The 19,726-nt window shown below is 33.4% G+C and overlaps 1 protein-coding gene across 2 annotated transcripts; it reads right to left on the bottom strand.

Moving 5' to 3' along the window:
- Nucleotides 1-216: 216 nt before the first annotated feature.
- LOC133291750 (MLO-like protein 8) lies at nucleotides 217-10,745 on the bottom strand. 2 transcript variants are annotated; one of them, XM_061490062.1, is made up of 15 exons: nucleotides 10,388-10,745; nucleotides 5,190-5,247; nucleotides 4,795-5,018; nucleotides 3,881-3,997; nucleotides 3,357-3,417; nucleotides 3,125-3,213; nucleotides 2,755-2,829; nucleotides 2,584-2,672; nucleotides 2,423-2,472; nucleotides 2,281-2,321; nucleotides 2,031-2,204; nucleotides 1,562-1,597; nucleotides 1,400-1,467; nucleotides 1,137-1,197; nucleotides 217-649 (listed from the first exon to the last, which is right to left on the bottom strand). In XM_061490062.1, exons 1-15 carry the CDS (start codon nucleotides 10,589-10,591, stop codon nucleotides 260-262), a joined length of 1,737 nt encoding a protein of 578 aa, XP_061346046.1. In that variant the 5' UTR covers nucleotides 10,592-10,745; the 3' UTR covers nucleotides 217-259. The 2 variants fall into 2 exon arrangements, with proteins under 2 accessions (XP_061346046.1, XP_061346047.1); XM_061490063.1 differs by having other exon boundaries at nucleotides 4,795-4,971; nucleotides 10,388-10,528.
- Between the last annotated feature and the right edge of the window lie 8,981 nt (nucleotides 10,746-19,726).

The following is a 19,726-nucleotide window of genomic DNA, read 5'->3' on the forward strand; positions in this document are numbered from 1 at the left end:
AATACCTTTATTAGATACATAACATATAAAAAAAAAACAGTTCCTCTGTTTGCTCCTTATTATGAGCCTTTGCTCCAGCATGGATAAAAAATATCAACGTTAAAATCATGGATTTAAAGTGAGGGTAAAGTTTCCATTACTGACAAGTGATTTATGAACATTGAACAAGAATGTACCAAAGTGGTCATCTCAAGTTTAAAATATACAATAATCAATAACATGTTAAAATTTTATAAAAGGAGAAGAATGTAGTGTAACTTTAATGCAATGTAGTGGATCTTTCTACAGGGTGAGGCTTAACAAATGAGAAGTCACCTACATTGTTGGTTTCTCCCTCACTATGGTGTGTATCTTCTTCTGCTTGTTGCTCACCATGATCCACTCTTACAATCAATGTGGGAGACAACTGATCAGTATCAGATTCATATTCATCTTGATCCTCATTGGTTGAGTGGCCAGTAGTTTTGAAACGGTGAAGTATGGGTCCGGGGGAGTTCAATGTTGAGCCAACGGTGCTTCCATCCATGGTTCTTGCTGTGGACTTTCCTAGCTGCACTGATCCCTGCTTCTTTTTCACAGCCATGTGCCATTTCTTTAAAGCTCTGGATGTTTGTTCATCAAATATTGATTTTTTCATCCTTGAACCCATCTGCATGTGTTTTAGCATAATAGTGGTCAATTAGACCAATTTCAAACGTTCATAGTTTGCAAGTACAAATAGTGTAATGTTATAGATAATGATCAAATAATAAATTATGATACCTATTAATGCATAAAATGTATATGACATATTAGAGATGGCAGCACCAAAATTAAATTTTATTAACTCTTTGCAAATATGTAAAGGTAAAACTGCGTACAAAGGATTACTCTCATCCCAATCCTCACTAGTTGAGATTTAATGAGGAGTGTTTTTTTTCCTTCATATTAATGGTTTGATTGGAATAGATTATAAAAGGTAGGTTTCTATGCCGAAGTTCTAGGTAGCATTTGGAATTATATTGGATAAATAATACACTTGGTCTCAATTAAGTTCATGTCACATCAAGAGTTAATAATGAAATCATCAATCAAACCTTGCAGGAGAATGTCTCAAATCATATAGCAGAAAGTCAAGAAGTAAAAACATTAGGTACCTGAGTTACAAGAGCATACAACGGAAGGGTGATGTAGCTGCAGATGCATAGCATCACAATCCTGCAAACCCATGAGAATTAATCACATTACTTTATGGTATTATCAGAGGCTTCAGTCATTCTAATGTTGGTTACTTCTATAACCCTCCCCCCAAGACTATTGTTTTCAAAAGCAGAGATTGCCTCAACCAACTACATATTCATATAAAGTAACCAGTTAAACCAAAGTACGAAGTGCACTATTTTTTAGATCAAAGGCTTACCCTAAAGCTACTTTTAGAATTGCAAGCTTGTAGTCAAGACGGAAACAGTTTTTCAGCCCAAAAGAATACTGCAAATAAAGAAATTATTCTTTTATTATTCAGGAATATAGACAACAAAAAGACATTAGTCAATATTCAAGATTAAGATGTAATGGTCAGTACCCATGTCCACAAGATATAGGTCACTTGGAACGAATTCTGCGAGCAAAAGAAAAATCAATTAGTTGCTATACTTTAATAAAAATTAAAATAAAACTCTTTCAGATAAACTCTTTAACCCTCACAAGTACAAAGATTAATATAGGCAGTTTCACATAATTTTTTTAAGTAGAAGATCTAGCAAACTATCTTAAATTGGATACTATAAATTTAAATTTTACAAATTCAAGCGACCAGAAAAGTTTACCAAAAAGAATAAGATTTGCTTGAATAGACAGACTAGTTTTCAAGGTAAGCATATGTTATCTTTTGTATTGTAGAATGTAGAAGCAACATTAGTGTTATACTATTAGCAATGTTCATTGCTTCAAGGTAGGGCTTGATTCAACTTTAAATCTTAGTAGTTTTACCTTGTGTGTTACATATCAAAACATTTGTTCTAGATTCGGCTAAAAGGAAACTCATTGAATACCTGGAACAAAGCAAAATGGATAAGATGAAGAACTAACTGGGGCCGACCAAACCAAAAATATTTGTCTGAACCTTGAACAAGAGGAATTCCTTGGACAACTGCATGTCTATCTGTGATTACAAGAGCCATCTTTGCCAATGTGGCTTGAAGTTCTGTTCCAACAGCCAAAATTATCTGCAACCAATTAAATGAATTATAATTGTAGATCTCAACCAACTTGAACATTTCATACATAGAACAGAATGCTTACAATAACAGGAATTAAGGATGCCCATATTGGAGTATGCCAACCTGGAAATTACATGAGATTAACCAAGTGTCATAATTAATTGAATTTTTAAATGTTGAATTAATAAATTTCATAAGACCCCACAAAGAATATAGTTGCTCACCATTAACATTTAGAAGTAGGAAAACAACGACTGATGCCCAAAGGACAGGACTGTTAACAACATAGTGGACTAGAGTGAGCGCACATTTCAAAATAGTTATACTAGAAAAACCATACATAATATGATGATGCAAATACATTGTATCAAAGACTGTTTGTTACCTGACTCCCACAACTACCTTGAAGTCATCTTCTAGTGATCTTTTGATATACTTTTGGAAATTAAATCTACTACCAGAAGCCAAGTGGACCTATACATAATTCACTGTCAAAAAAGAAGAAAGATAAATCCACAATGTCAAGAACATGTTCTTTGAGGAGTGTAAGACTCACAGTGATAAACCCATTGCGCAAAGTCTGGTAGTCAACCTTACGCACAGACCTATAAAATTGCCTAAAGAAGCATCCCTGAAATTGGAAAAATAATATTGTTCATCATCACTTTGAAATTAGCATTAGAAATAGAAGTTATAGAATAACATGAATTCGATTATTCTCTGATATACAAAATTTGCCACAATGGTTCAATTCGATATTTGTACCTCACTATCTAATTTATGCGAGGTATAACTCAAATAATGACACTAAAGTATCACCTTTCTTGTGCTTTAATAAATGTTAGATGTCTATGATGGTTCCAACTTTCAACCTAAATCATGGGCATCGGTGGGAAAAAAAATTAGTAGGATTCGATGGGTCTTACAATATAGAAGAATATAGAAATCCTTGTCCAAAAACTGGCATGGGCTCTGACGAATGATGTTTCATGAGTAAGCCTGAATCTTGAAGCATCTGCACACATAAATGGTAAACACCAAATAAAGACATGAAATTTCATTCAATAGTATTTTAAAGATAAAACTTATTAGTAAAACTGAAGAACTAGTTATTTTACACTAGAAGAAGAAAAACATATACATTAATGGAACTCATACCTGTGGCGAACTCATACCCGTGAGTTGAAGTCTCCTCCTCCCATGCCTTCCATCCACGTATCTGCAGCAAGAAAACTCTTCATCCATTTAATGCAGTTTTTCTTTAGCATTTAAATCATTTTTCTTTTGGTTTTGGTTAAGGTTATTATTATGTCATTTAATACACAATTTCATCCATGCATCCCCATGTTCTAATTTCTTGTTATATTGAACAAAATCTGAAGATTTTATTCCCCTTTTTTTCGATAGAAGAAAATAAGAAATAACAAATTAAGAAACTACAAACGCTAATGAGACCAGCAATATTTAAGACTTCAGTATGTCTGTAATTAAATCAATTTTATACTCATCACTTAAAGATTTAATCACATTACCAAAAAATATATAAATCATAGTCACGCTTCCAAAGCAAGAAAAAGTCATAAGATGAATACCACTCAACTCAATATCCTTAATGTGCACAAATACGGGAAAAAAAAACAAAAATTCTAAATAGTATACAAAAATCAAAACAACAAGCAGACCTTTAGTCTGCCAAGAAGCATTGTGACAGCACTGTAAAGCACATGAACCACAGCTAAGAAGAATATGAGAATGTGTAACTGGTGCAATCCATCGACAGATAAAAGTGGCTCATTTCCCTGTAACCATCAACAATTAGATAAGCAGTTAATGATAGGAGATAAAATTGCAAATGAAGTCAGGTAGTGAAAAAGAAGTTTTTGATATTGTTCTCACATAAATAAATAAGATAAATTAAAATATCATCTAAAGAGAAGGGATGACAATTATAAAGGATTTGCATTTAAAAAGATTATGAATAAACATTGATAATCACTGTGAAATATATTGTTATCCTACAGCAAGCTTATATTAAAAACTCTTTAAGAACTAAGAGACAACCCAAAAGAAAAATGAGAAAAAAAAATCTAAATGACTAGCAATTGTTTCCAATCTCCACCCAAAGATGCTGTTTTGAATGAGGAAATATTAAGTATGTCATTCAATGTGGCAGAAGAAAATACACCTACAATTTTTATTTTTTTTTGTTTGCCTCAAAGATAAACATACTTAGTCTCATGAAAAGCAAGGTATTTCACTGTTTTGCCTTTTATAAGGCCTAGCTTTTCAAGCTCATGAAACCAAAAAACTTGAAAAACTATGCAGAGGGGTATTCTAATCTGAGGATACATGGTCTTTAAAAGCAATTTATTAGTGATAAACAATGTCAAAAATCTTTAAGGTAGAGTGTAAAATATAATTATATCAATCTACATCAATTACTTCTATTTAATTGCAATATCAGCTGTCAGAAAAATTTCAAGGCACTTTTCATTTTTCACAAAAGAACATAGCATAGATGTGAGAACTGAGAAGTAAACAACTCAAGTTTCATTTATAAATGAAAAAAGAAGAAGGGAAAAAGAAACATAGTTACCTCCTTGCTGCATTTGAATGAGGTAGTATCAGCAGCTAAATATCTACGTTCATAAGACAGAAGGTTCCTACGATGTTCTTCACTACTTAATGCATTTTTGGTGTCCTTATGTTTATATGGACATGGCAACATTTTGTTTGCAACCTTTGCAGGAATACATATTTTCACAATGTAACTCTGCCCAAAAGTCAAAAGCAGTGAAATGAAACCTAAAATCATCAACTCTGCAAAAAAGAAAAAGAAAAAAAGAGACAAAAATATGACAAATAATTATTTATTCCACATAAAGATCAAAAAGAGAGGAAAAAAGTATAGAAAATTAACTTCAGAAAGTAATGTAGCATTTACTTAATTAATTAACTTAAAAATTAGTCATCCTTTGACTTAATCCTTACCAGCCTTGACCTTCTCCAGAGCTTCAAGCAAAGCATTCTTTTGCCTATCTCCTAACCACTAAAGAAAATTTGAACGGGTGAGTGAGTACACAAGATAATCCCAGTAAAGAATCATCATATTTCAAAGAGTACACAACATATTCCTAAGACTTCAAATATTGTACTGGAATTTTAATAATGAACAAAAAGATACTCTAATAACTTTAAATAAGCTTTATAAAATACTCTTAAAATCTGCCTCTGGAGTTCAAAACAAGGGGAGAAAAAGGATAAAAGAAAAAAGAAAAACAGTAAACACGACTATTCACATATTATCATAGGTAAGCCTAAATCACACAGCTCTACAGGGTCCAAACTTGAAAAAAGGTATTCTAATATATTATAGAATTGTAAATAATCTGTACAAAGGGTTCTCTATTTATAGAGAATATTTGACCTACTTTTAACCTAATGGGCTTGGCCCAATACAACAAAGGGCTTGGCCCAATACAACAATAAATGACTAAATAAAAACTAAATAATAACTAAATCAATATTATTTACAACACTCCCCCTCAAGCTGAGGAATGAATATTTATCATTCCCAGCTTGCTAGTAAGTTCTTGAAATCTGTCTGAAGGAAGCCCCTTTGTTAATAGATCAGCCAATTGACGCCCAGTGAGAATGTATGGAGTGGTAATCAACCCGCTATCAAGTTTCTCTTTGATGAAATGGCGGTCAACCTCAATATGTTTAGTCCGATCATGTTGAACTGGATTATGAGCTATACAAATAGCGGACTTATTATCACATAGCAGCTTCATAGGTCCCTCACATTTTATTTTGAGATCATCAAGAACAGTTTTCAGCCACAGTAACTCACAAATGCCTTGAGCCATAGCTCGAAATTCAGCTTCTGCACTTGATCTGGCAACCACATCTTGTTTCTTACTTCTCCATGTCACCAAGTTACCGCAAAGAAACATGCAATAACCAGTGGTAGAGCGACGGTCAGTCACGGATCCAGCATAATCAGCATCTGTGTAGACTTCTAAAGATAGATTGCCATCACGTCGGAATAACAATCCTTTACCAGGAGTACCTTTAAGATACTGAAGAATTCTCTCTACTGCCTGCATGTGTTTTTCTTTTGGATCGTGCATAAACTGACTGACAACACTAACAGCATAAGCTAGGTCTGGTCTAGTATGGGCCAGATATATCAATTTCCCAACTAGCCGTTGATATTGTCCTTTATCAACTGGAGGACTCTCTTCTTCATAGCCCATCTTGTGATTCTGCTCAATAGGAGTATTAGAGGGTTTACACCCGAGCTTTCCTGCTTCTTTGAGAAGATCAAGAACATATTTCCTCTGGCTGATAAAAATTCCTTTGCTTGAATGAGCTACTTCTATCCCTAGGAAATATCTCAGTTTCCCAAGGTCTTTGATTTCAAACTCAGAGGCAAGCCGTGTTTGCAGAATCTGTCTCTCCACAAAATCATCACCTGTGATAATAATATCATCAACATATACAAGGAGCACAGTAAGCTTCCCATTTTGGGAGTGCTTGAAGAAAAGAGTGTGATCTCCTTGGCTCTGTCTGTATCCTAAGGTCATCATAACCTTAGTAAATCTTCCAAACCAAGCACGAGGTGACTGCTTCAATCCATACAAGGCCTTTTTTAATCTACAAACTTTATTTTCCCCCTTTACAGAATCAAAACCAGGCGGGATTTCCATGTAGACTTCTTCTAACTCACCATTGAGGAAAGCATTTTTTACATCAAATTGATTTATATCCCAATTGTAATGGGCAGCAAGGGATAACAAGATTCTCACTGTATTCATGTTTGCAACTGGAGCAAAGGTTTCTTCATAATCAATGCCATAGGTTTGAGTGTAACCTTTGGCCACTAATCGAGCCTTATATCTCTCAAGAGTGCCATCAGAATTATATTTCAGGGTATAAACCCATCTGCACCCTACTGCTTTCTTTCCGTTGGGTCTATCAATAACCTCCCATGTTTTATTTTTCTCCAAAGCATTCATCTCCTCTTGCATGGCTTGAGCCCAATTCTTATCTTTCAAGGCTTCATGTACTGATTTTGGGATTGCAATAGAATCTAGTGCTGAAACAAAGCTTTTGTGCTGCACAGAAAGATTAGCAGAGGAAACAAAGTGGGAGATAGGGTATTGAGTACAAGAGGGACAGGAGGAACAAGTTTTCTTGTGACAAGATCTTTTTCCTTTTCTAAGAGCAATAGGTAAGTCATCAGAAGTAGAAGCAATGGGTAAGTCATTAGAGATATCAGAAGAAATAGACAAATCATGAGAGGAAATAATATTAGAATCAGAAACAGGAGATTCAGAAGAAATAGGAGATTCAGGACTTACCAGTGGTTCAGACGATTGAGGTTGCTGGTGAGACAGTATGGGTTGTATCTCAGGTGTATTTGAAGGTTCTGACACACCAGGAGCAGACACACTAGGAAGAGAGAAGATTGATCCAGACTCAAAGAAGGAAGGGGACGAGTCTTCTGAAGAACTATTCTCCCCCTGACGATGAGGACCCAGGAAATAAGATTCAGATTCTTGAAAGGTGACATCCATAGAAACAAAAAATTTCCGACTTGGTGGATGATAACACTTGTACCCTTTTTTATAAGGGTTATAACCAAGGAAGACACACTTAAGAGCCCTAGGATCCAACTTACTCCGATGTTGTTTATGAACATGGACAAAGGCAACACATCCAAACACTCTTGGTGGAAGGCTCTGCAATATGGGAACAGAAGGAAAGAAGGAAGTCATGGAATGAATAGGACTGATATTGTTAAGGACCCGTGAAGGTAAACGGTTGATCAAAAAAGTTGCAGCTAATACTGCTTCTCCCCAATAAGAACTAGGAACAGATGTCTGAAAAAGTAGTGCTTTAGCAACTTTAAGAAGGTGACGATTTTTCCTTTCAGCAACCCCGTTTTGTTGAGGGGTATCAACACATGTGAGCTCATGAATCATACCTCTGTCTGAAATGAATTGTGACAGGCGTTGATTGACGTACTCAGTACCATTATCAGATCTGAGTCTTTTAATACCCTTACCAAACTGAGTCTCAACCATGTGATGAAACCGAATAAATATCTCTGGTACTTCAGACTTGTCTTTCATCAAGTATATCCATGTTATCCGAGTACAATCGTCAATAAAAGAAACAAACCACCTAGCACCTGAAACACTGTGCACTTTAGAAGGGCCCCAAACATCAGAATGGATAAGAGAAAAAGGTTCTCTGCTTTTAATAGTGCTAGAAGGAAATGACACTCGATGGTGTTTTGCAAATTCACAAACATCACAATGAAAGGTCTCAACCGACTTATTGAGAAACAGAGAGGGGAACATAGACTTCAAAAGACTAAATGGTGGATGCCCGAGACGCTTGTGATGGAGCCAAATCATAGACTCTGCAGTAGAAGGATGACGTGTCATTAATAACTGATTTTTGCTAGCATGGTCTGGAAGGAGATGATACAACCCATCTTGTTCATTAGCAACTCCAATTGTCTTCTTCGTGGTAAGATCCTGAATAAGACAATGAGAAGGAAAAAATGTGATAGAACAATTCAAATCAGTTGTAAGTTTTTGAGTGGAGATAAGATTAGTAGAAAGCTGAGGAACATAAAGAACATTTTTAAGAAACAAGGAAGGTTGAATTTGAATGTTACCAGAACCAATAACTGATTTATGGGATCCATCAGCTACGGATATAGTATGACTACCAACAGTAGGATGATAAGAACAAAATAACTCAGTACGACAAGCCATATGATCAGTTGCACCAGAATCCAAAATCCATGAGGTTTTAAAATCAGTGCAAGAAGCAAGAAGAGATATAGAACGTGTGCTCTTACCAGATAAGATCGAAGAACTATCATGCTCAGCCATTCTTTAACAAAAAAAGTTAACAACCAGCGATAAAATCAACCAAACAGAATATCAAATGACCTCTGATCAGAAAAATAATTACAGATCCAGACAGAAGACAAGAAGACGAGAAGAATGGTGGTGGTCCGGTCCAAAAACACGGCCGCACGCGCCGGAGAAAGGAGCTGCGCGTGGGATTCACTCGCCGGGAAAGGGGTGGCGCGTGAGAGCGCGTGGATGGGCTTCACCGGCTGAGATTTTTCTGGTGTGGTCGTCCGGTGAGCGCACACCTGTCTGTGGGTGGTCGCGGTTGAAAAGTCGCCGGAAAGTGGTCCAAACGGTGAAGACAGATCTGATTGGAGGCGATCGGAGGTGTTTCGGTCGTTTGTGGCGGAGGAACACTGCGTAGAATGATAGATCGGAGGAAAAATAAGGTCAACAATGGTCCCCTTGGTCCAAAAGGTCCCCGGAAAAATTTTCCGGTGGCGGCAAGAGGCAAAGAAATTAGGGTTTTGGTAAAAAAGAAGATAATATGTGCGGAAGCAAAGCCCTCAGATCGAGAGCTCTGATACCATGTAAAGAACTTTGGGATACACCACCCCAAAAGCTAGCTCAAAGGGTGGGAGTGCCCAAGGCCTTATAAACTCCACATTAGTTGTACATACAACCAATGTGGGACTATATATCTCAACATGCCCCCTCACACAAGAGCTCATTGGGCTTGAAGAGTGGACAATGCAACAGGCCCAGCCTACCTGTGCTAAGAAACGCCACAAGAGAAAGTGGGGGGGCGGCGAGGCTCTGATACCAACTTGAAAAAAGGTATTCTAATATATTATAGAATTGTAAATAATCTGTACAAAGGGTTCTCTATTTATAGAGAATATTTGACCTACTTTTAACCTAATGGGCTTGGCCCAATACAACAAAGGGCTTGGCCCAATACAACAATAAATGACTAAATAAAAACTAAATAAAAACTAAATCAATATTATTTACAACATGAGCAAGACTCAGCAAGGAAAAAAGAAAATTACTTTGATATGCCAAATTAAATTAAAGGGGACATAAATAGAGCAAAAAAACCCTGGGGGTTTGCTCTGGGAGAAATTAATATCAGCTAGTGACAATCCAGTAACGTTTTTCATCAAATGAACCGAAGAGAGAGAGAGAGAAAACTCATATAGAACGAACAGTTAACTTCATTGGGCAACGCACAAACAGAGAGTTAGTGCTAATAATTACAACCAGAAAAGAAAAAAAAACAGTAAGTTTTATGTTTCATTAGTAACATACCGTCCCCACTTTGTGAAGAGTCTTCTCCAGAGTTAAGGATATCAAGATGAAAACAGTGCATACAGCAGCAACAGCCCACGTTGGTGTCTGATCAAGGTCTCTGGAACTGTTGCTGCTTTCACTTGCTGCCATGGCCAAACCTCCAAAATAAAGCCACGAAGAAAACAGATATAAAAAAAGCACTTTGTACTTTGAACTAGACATGGATAGAAAAGAACACAGCCTTTTGAGGCAGCCAGAAGGCACAAAAGAAAATACTCAAACAACAAAGGAAAAAACACTGAAAATTGGGTTCTAAGAAACAGATTGTAAGTTTTCCAATTATATATGTATATGGGTTCCTTGTGAAACAAATAAAAGAAACATCTTTTTGTATACAATCTGTGTCGCTTCTAACTGGGTCTTCAGAACGAGTGGAGAAAAGGTCCAAGTGGTGCTGAAATATTCGCAGGTTCATATCTAAATTGTTCCAGCTTTTTTTTTCTTTTTTTAGTTTAAGAAAAAAATGTTTCTCTTTTTTATTAGAGAAATCACGCTTCAAAATCAATTTGGTGTATTAAATTCAAGGATAAAGTTAAAATAATCATATAAGATTGGCAGCTATTTTTGATAAGAAAACGTCAATTTGACCATAACTTTAGTCCATTGGTCGTGCATGATTTTTTTAATCAATATTTGAACTTGTAAATGGTTGACTAAATTAATTACCTTAGTCCGCTGAAATATTTTTTTTTTTTAATATCCTCGTTTTTTTTTCCCAATATTTTTTTCCCACTTTAGTCCATTGGTCGTGCATGATTTCATAATGAGCTTGACTGATTTTGCATTTTTATTGCTTGTTGCGGATCTTGGAGATGATTAATCAGAATCCATGGATCGTTGAATAGCTCTGATACCATGTGAGATATCAGACCTTTGAGATGAAAAGGAACTATTCACACAAGGTGTGAACAAAGAGAAAACAGAAGCAATAAGAGAATGAAATATTTGGTATTTGATTAACATGAAGAGTACATGATGGGCTGCTTTATATAGCAGAAAGGGAAGCTAAAATAATAGAAAATAACTGTAAATAACTACTATCTATCAGAGACTCATGCTATATTTTTTATTTTTTTTTAATAAGTGGTGGGACCTACCACTTGTTGTGTCTATATTATGAAAGATATTATCTCATGTGACATGAGAAAAGAGAAATCTTTTATTATTATACGAATACCTTGTTAATATTTCATGCATATTTTAAATCTTTATTTTCTCCAAAAAAAAAAACTCCTCAAAATTGCATTTCATGTTGCCTATCATCAAAAATAAAATGAAATGGAGAATCAATAAATTAACTAATAAAATTAGTTAATATGGCCTGAAATATTAAAGGGTTTTATAAGAGTTATGTTGTAAGAAAAGTGATTGTGTAATGTTATAGAGATTTATTTTGCGTGCCATAATTTTTTTTCTTTTCTTTTTTCTTCAAAAAGTACGGACCCCACAAAATATTGTGTGTGTAGAAAAATTTATTGTGTCATGTTAAATGACAAATGCAAATTCTAATATTAAATTCATAAAGGTTTAATAATTGAAAGTTTAAAATGGATATTTTTTAGTAAACTTTTATCGTTTTGGATTGAGGAAAAAGGAAACAGTCATCATTGGGGAAGGATAGTCAATGTGGATATTCTTAATTCGAAAAAAATTGCCTCTCGTGAAAGCTAACTCTCGCAAAGAAACAAGGACTGAACTCGAGATTATTTAAGCAGAATTCAGTATGTACCATTTGAATCAATCTTTTTTGATATAATTCTTAATTAATAATAATTATGAATTCTAACTAATTTCCAGTTTTTTTTTTGCACATCTATTTTGAGATCTTTTTTGTAGCGTGAGTTGTGTAAATCCATCATGGAAAATGTTGTAAAAATATATTAATTGATTTGTAAATCCAATCATAATTTATTTACACAAAATTTAAACGAATTGATTAATTATAATTGATAAAATACTATTAATTAATAAATCTCTATTTTGAGATATTATAATAAAATATAATTAATATATTACCCGTGCAATGCACGAGGAAAAAATCGGTTTATTTGTCTTTTTGGTAGCATAAGGACTGAGTGGTGGGAGAGGACCTCGGTTCGAATCCCATCAACATCATCTGGGGAGGGACATAAGTACCGTAATCCTTGGACTCGCACTCGAACTCTGGATTAGTCTCATAGGCGGCTCAAAGAGTCGAACCCGTGGGGATACCGAGGGATTTTGTTTCGCCTCAAAGAAGTAATTAGGATCAGTTTCCAAAAAAAAAAAAAAGTTAACGACAAAAATTTGTTGAACTTGAAAAACAATTCTGCTAAACAATAGGGATATGAAAACAGTATATATTGCAGCAACAACCCACGTTGATGTCTTATCAAGGTCTCTGGAACTGCTGGTACTTTCACTTGGTGCCATAGCCAAACCTCCAAAGTAAAGCCTCAAGCTAGTGAATCAAAAGAGGAAGACTTAGAGCTCAAAGCAAGGAGTTAGCAAATTGGTATACTTCACTACCTAGTATGTTTAAACTGTACTTGTTGTGGGGAATCGATAGGGGGATATAGCCGATCCTCTCGGGATTCAAATATAATAAATACGAAAGAAGGTAGATATAATATCCTATATTATACTTTATAGTTTTTCAATTTTTGAGGGATTTAGATATCCAACTAAACAACATTCCTTATTTAGCATCTCGTTTAGTGTTTTATAAAGCTTTGTATAAAATGCGAATCGGGACAAAGAATAAAAAAATGGCATGAGCTTCGTAAAACTTAAAAATGGGGAGACTTATTAAATATATCGCGGTTGTCCAAAGTTTATTGTTTCAAAAAGAAATGTCAAGTCGTCAACGAATCTACTTGTAAAAAAATTAAAATAATGTTTTTTAATTAAATAATTATATATTTATTGCAGTTTTGGAAAAAATTACAGATCTATTGCATACTGTGACGCCCCATTGAGGCGTCTCACCCTAAGGGGAAGACGCCCAAATGGGGCGTCTCTCACGAGGTGTTGACACGTGTCACTTTTTTTCCAAAAAAAAAATAATTTAATCATAAAACTTCTAAAGGCCATAACTTTTGACTCGAGTATCCAAATCAGGTAATTCTTTTTTTGATTCCACATAACTTTTCGAGATCCATGCAATGACATCTTATTTGATATATTTTATTTCTCACAAACATAATTTAAATTTAAATCAGGTAATCCTTCTTCCTTAGATATTTAGAATATTTATTTAATTATTTCTTTTATTAATACAGATTTTTCAAATTGATTTTTGAGTTTAAATCACATATCAAATCTTTATTTTGTTTTCCTTATTAATGATAATTGTTACTTTTAATTTAAATCACAAACCAAATTTTTTTATAATAAAAATAAAAAAAATTATTTTTTTAATTTAAATCACACATCAAATCTTGATTTATTTCTTGTATTAAATCACAAACGCAGAACTCAGAGGCTTCTGAGTTTAAAAATGTGACACGTGTCAACACGTGTCAAAACTTAACACATCACCAATCACGTCTAAATTGAGTTTCAATCAAGAGGCAATCACGCCTAATTTAAGTAATTTTATTTTTGAAAAACATTTATAAGCAATCATTAATTTCAGACCACGAATAATAACCCAGAAGCTTATAGCATTAATTATTAATTTTAAAAATAATATTCTTCTTCCTTAGAAATTTAAAATATTTATTTAATTATTTCCTTTATTTCTTCAGATTTTTCAAATTGATTTTTTAGTTTAAATCACAAATCAAATATTTATTTTGTTTTCCTTATTAATAATAATTTTTATTTTTATTTTGAATTTAAATCACAAACCAAATTTTTGTTATAATAAAAAAATTATTATAAAAAAATTTAAATCACAAATCAAAATTTTATTTATCTTTTTATATTAAATCGCAAATCCAGAACTCAGAGGCTTCTGGGTTTAACTGCTCTTATAATACCATTCTTGCAAATTAAAATTGTGTTTGTGAGAAATAAAATATGTCAAATGAGATGTCATTGCGTAGATCTCAAAAAGTTATGTGGAATTAAAAAAAGAATTATCTGATTTGAATACTCGAGTCAAAAGTTATGGCATTTAGAAGTTTTATAATTAAATTAGTTTTTTTTTTTTGAAAAAAAAGTGACACGTGTCAACACCTCATGAGAGACGCCCCATTTGGATGTCTTCCTCTTAGGGTGACGCCTCAATGGGGCGTCACATGTGACGCCCAAAAGAGGCGTCACAGTGTGCAATAGATCCGTAATTTTTTTCAAAATTACAATAAATGCGTAATTATTTAATTAAAAAACATTATTTTAATTTTTTTTCCCCAATATACTACACGAAAAATATCTTAAGACCTAAAATATTTATTGTTTCAAAAAAAAAAATTAACTTATATGCAAAATTGTAGAAAGCACAGTTATTATGATATCGAATAAAAAAACTGACATCCAATTTTGATTATTAATATATTTAAATTTAACTGTTTTCATATTTAATAAATCATAATATTCAAATATATATAAAATTAACAACGAAAATTAAAAATATAACTTGTACCGGTATAAAATAATCTGACTCATTATTATGAAAAACCGAATTTGAAATCATTAAGAGTTATTCAAGACTAGAAGATAACTTTATTTTCTATTGAAGAAGTGCTTAGATGTAATTTAATATTGTAACAGTCTTAGCAACACTTATTAATTAAAATTTCAGTACATACGGTAGGTTCAACATTTCATTTATAAAATGTCAGGTGGTACTTATTGTTTAAAATTGTCATCTAGACCTTAATCAGTTGGTGGGATTTTAAATAAATCGCGTAGTTGTATGCGGTGATATTAATTTTATGACGAACAAAATAAAGAAAAATATATAAAGCTTGATGCATATCTAATAATTGGCAAAAAAAAATTAAAATATTATAGTTTTAATAAACAATTATGAATATATATCTATTTTGATACTATATATGAATCTATTACAAGATTTTACACCTGAATTGAACGTGACGTCCCGCATAGGTGTGATACAACGCGCTTAATATTACTAAAATATATAGCAGACTTATTTTACTTTTACTTTGACTGTGAAGAGCAAATCACTCTCAACCCCAAGAGTTATGCAACTATAATAATATATATCATTATATCATTGTCACAGTTGATAGAAAATGTCTCCAGCATATTAAAGAAATACGTAATCAAAGTTTGAACGATACTTTCAAAAATAATATCAACATTAATGGAATTAAAAAACATACATTTGACTCATGACGGATTAAAGACCCCGTTTGAGTCTTTTATTTTTTTAAAAAATTATTGTATGAAATTATTTTTATATTTATTTCACTGAAAAAAAGAATATCAAAAAATGTGTTTGGTAAGTTTAATTTTAGAATAAATTTTTAAAGCTTTAAGATAAAAGCTTTTAGTTGTCTTCAAAACAAAAATTAGTTTAAAAACATTAACCAAACAGGCCCATAATCTTTCGTCTCCTGTTCTTGTTTTTTTAATATCTCTAATTAAATAATAATAGTTCAGCAAATGCTTTTTAATTGCATTAATTTCTCTTTCACATTTTTTAAGTAAGTTTCAACTAAGGAAATATGGTGGAAAGGTTTATCCAAAAAAAAGAATAAAAAAATACGTTGGAAAAGTCCTGACCATAGTTTCTGAGTTGATAAGGGGATAGTTGATGTAAATTAAGTCACGGAATCAAGGGAGGAAGTTCAAAGTTCGAATCGTTATAAGTGCTCGAGACCAAAATTCAAAGAATTTATTAATGGATTGATTGATTGAAAAAAAAATTGATTTCAAACAAATTTATAACCCATCAAGCATGATCCATGCTTTCAAGAAATTTGTAAGTTGAGGGTTGACATTTTGAGTTTGATGGATTGTTAAGTTTTCTTTTGTAATTTTTTTCTTAATTGTTAGAATTAATTTAACTTTAATTACTTTTTTCTAATGTTGGTTGATTTAAAATTGATTTTCTTTATTTTAAGGAATTTTTAGTCATTATTAAAGATATTTATTTTCTTTCCAAAGAGCTTAATTGTAATTTTTCTATCAAGAGACATAAATTAATGAAGAGAGACAATCAATGATATTTTTTATTTTTTTTTTGATAACAATCAATGATATTTTAATCTCTGAAATTTGAAGATATTTTATTAGTTGAATAAAATAAATAAGATTCAATTGGTTGTAAATGGATATTTAAAACCAAAAGGGATTCAAATGGCAACATCGAAAGATATAAGGCATGTCTAGTTGCTAGAGGTTTCACTAAGAAAGAAGGCATAGACTATAAAGAGACTTTCTCTCCGGTTTCTACGAAGGACTCTTTTAGGACAATAATGGCACTTGTGGCACATTTGGATTTGGAGCTACATCAGATGGACGTAAAGACAGTGTTTCTCAATGGTAACATTGATGAGACAATTTATATGGTGCAACCAGAAAACTTTGTATTGGGAGATTCAAAGTCTATGGTTTGCAAATTGAAAAGGTCCATTTATGGCCTTAAGCAAGCTTTTCGTCAATGGTACCACAAATTCCATCAGGTTATTATCTCCTATGGCTTTGAGGTGAACTTAGTGGAAGATTGTGTGTATCATAAGTTCAGTGGGAGAAAATTCATATTCCTGATACTATATGTTGATGATATCTTACTTGCCAGTAGCGATATAGGCTTATTGCATGAAACCAAGAAACTTCTCACTAAAATTTTTGAGAAGAAGGACCTTGGTGATGCATCTTTTGTCTTAGGAATACAAATACTTTGAGATCGCGCTAAAGGTATCCTACGGTTATCACAAAAGGCCTACATTGAAAAAAATTTGGATAGATTTGGCATGAAGGATTGTACGTCAGGAGATACGCCCATATCTAGGGGAGACAAGTTTAGTCTTGCCCAATGCCCTAAAAGTAAGCTTGAGATGATATAAATGACATATGTACCTTATGCTTCGGCACTAGGAAGCCTTATGTATGCCCAGGTTTGTACTCGCCCTGATATAGCATTTATAGTGGGAGTGTTAGGAAGATACTTAAGCAATCCAGGAATGGATCATTGGAAAGCAGCCAAGAGGGTTATGCGGTATTTAAAGAGAACAAAAGATTATATGCTTACATATCAGAGGTCAGATCAATTAGAGATCGTCGGATATACTGACTCTAATTTTGCTGGATGCCAAGATAGTAAAAGATCCACGTCAGGTTATGTCTACATGTTGGCTGGAGGAGCTATTTCTTGGAAGAGTGTTAAACAGACACTCGTAGCTTCCTCTACTATGGCCGCTGAATTTGTAGCTTGTTTTGAGGAATCCAACCATGGGGTATGACTGCGAAACTTTGTCACAGGGCTGCATATAGTAAGTGGTGTTGAAAGGCCACTGAAGATTTATTGTGACAACAGGTCAGCAATGTTGTACTCCAACAACAACAGATGCTCTTCAAAATCGAAGCACATCGATAAAAAGTTTCTGGTTGTTAAAGAAAGAGTTCAGAGTGGTCATATTTCCATAGAACACATAGGGACGAACTCTATGCTTGCAGATCCGCTTACTAAAGGCTTAGTGCCTAAGGTTTTTCACGAGCATACTGCTCATATGGGTGTTGTTTTGTTCGATGACACTACGGTTTAGTGGGAGTTCTTTATGTTGGTGTTCTATTTAAATAAATAAATGAAATATTTTTATGTTTGTTTTCTGCAGAATAAAGAATTCAATGATATTTTCCCTCTGAATGTATTATATTTTGTGCTTGTGTTTCTGCTTTGTGTATGCAGAAAATTTAGGATTGATCTCATAAAGATTAAAGTAGGACTAGTTGGAAATAGGCATGGTAAGATCACATTGCATGTAATTTCCATGCCACTCATCCATACTTGATCTATGTCATTGAATATATTGGTGCGATGACCATGGAAGGTTTAGTTACGCTTGAAAGTGACAAAAGCTGCCATGATCTCATATTGATATAGGAGGTGGACCAGATTGTATCTAAGGAAGAATCTAAAGAAAAATAGCATACAGTTGCGCACTAAAGATATATGATATAATTATCTCAAGTTAATATGTGGCCCAAGTGGGAGATTGTTAGGAAATTATATTTTCTAATAATCATTGTGGGTCACATATTATATTAATAATTATATTGTGCTATTTATATATATTGGGTAAATTAAAGTGATCAGTTAAATATTCTCAAATAGATTCCTAAGTGAGTATGGGCTGAATGAGTGGATACCAGTGTTGAGCCAACTAGGTATAATAGGAGCTTATTGACCCAATAATAAAGATAAAAACACTATAAGGGTTATGGTCCCCAAGACGTTAAAGAACAACCCTAGTTTCTCTTCCCCATCAAGAGAGAGACGGCACACTAAGGAATTCAGTTTTAGGGTGATTTGACTGAGGAAGACTACAAACCCCAAGAGACAAGATAAAAGTTATTCCGCTGCAATGGAGACACGCACGCCTCCACCTTTATGTTCTTATTTCTTTATGATTTGATATGATGAATCTTGGCTTGTAGGTGATAGTTATCACTAAAAGGTTTAGAGGAATTAAAAATTCCAACATTAACTACACTTACTTGGAACTGTGCACCACATCATCATTTTTTACAATTGTCCCTCTTCAGTTTTCTCTCCTGAAAACTTCATGTGCAAAAGTGAGAATGGTACCTATCGTGAGGGTGATAAAAATGACGTGTTGAAAGAATTTACAGAGCTTCAGAAATGCGACGAAAGAAAGTGAACAGGGTTTTGATATTATTTTTTTTATATTTTTTAATTAAAAAATTAAAACCTCGACCCAAGTTGACCGTTTGACTTGCCTCAATTTTTTTCGAGCCGACTCAGATTACCATCTTATTTTTGTCAACCTAACTTAACTCATTTTTTATGAGTTATGAACCAACCCAACGGATTGACTCATTTTTGTTATTCCTATGTTCAACCTCCCTTATTTTGCATTTCCTTTTCCATCCATCCTCACAACCAGCATTGTTTCCACAAACTCCATATGCGTCCAACCGAATGGTTTTTATTAGATATTAGGTATAAAGGTAGTTTAGTATTTCAGTGATATTCTAGATCTTTCTCTTTTCTCTTATGCTCTTCTATATAAGAGCTCACATATTGTACAAATTAATTACCACAATCAATGAAATAAATATTTTCTCTTTACTCTCTTTTACCTTCTAATATGGTATCAGAGCATTTTTATCCTCCATGAATGAAGATTCCGCTGCAATCAGTATTTTTTTTTTCTCTTT

The sequence above is a fragment of the Gastrolobium bilobum genome, unplaced genomic scaffold (assembly GCF_033153095.1).
Source record: "Gastrolobium bilobum isolate Gb01-03AN ecotype WA unplaced genomic scaffold, APGP_CSIRO_Gbil_v1 utg1885, whole genome shotgun sequence".
Classification (NCBI taxonomy): domain Eukaryota; kingdom Viridiplantae; phylum Streptophyta; class Magnoliopsida; order Fabales; family Fabaceae; genus Gastrolobium; species Gastrolobium bilobum.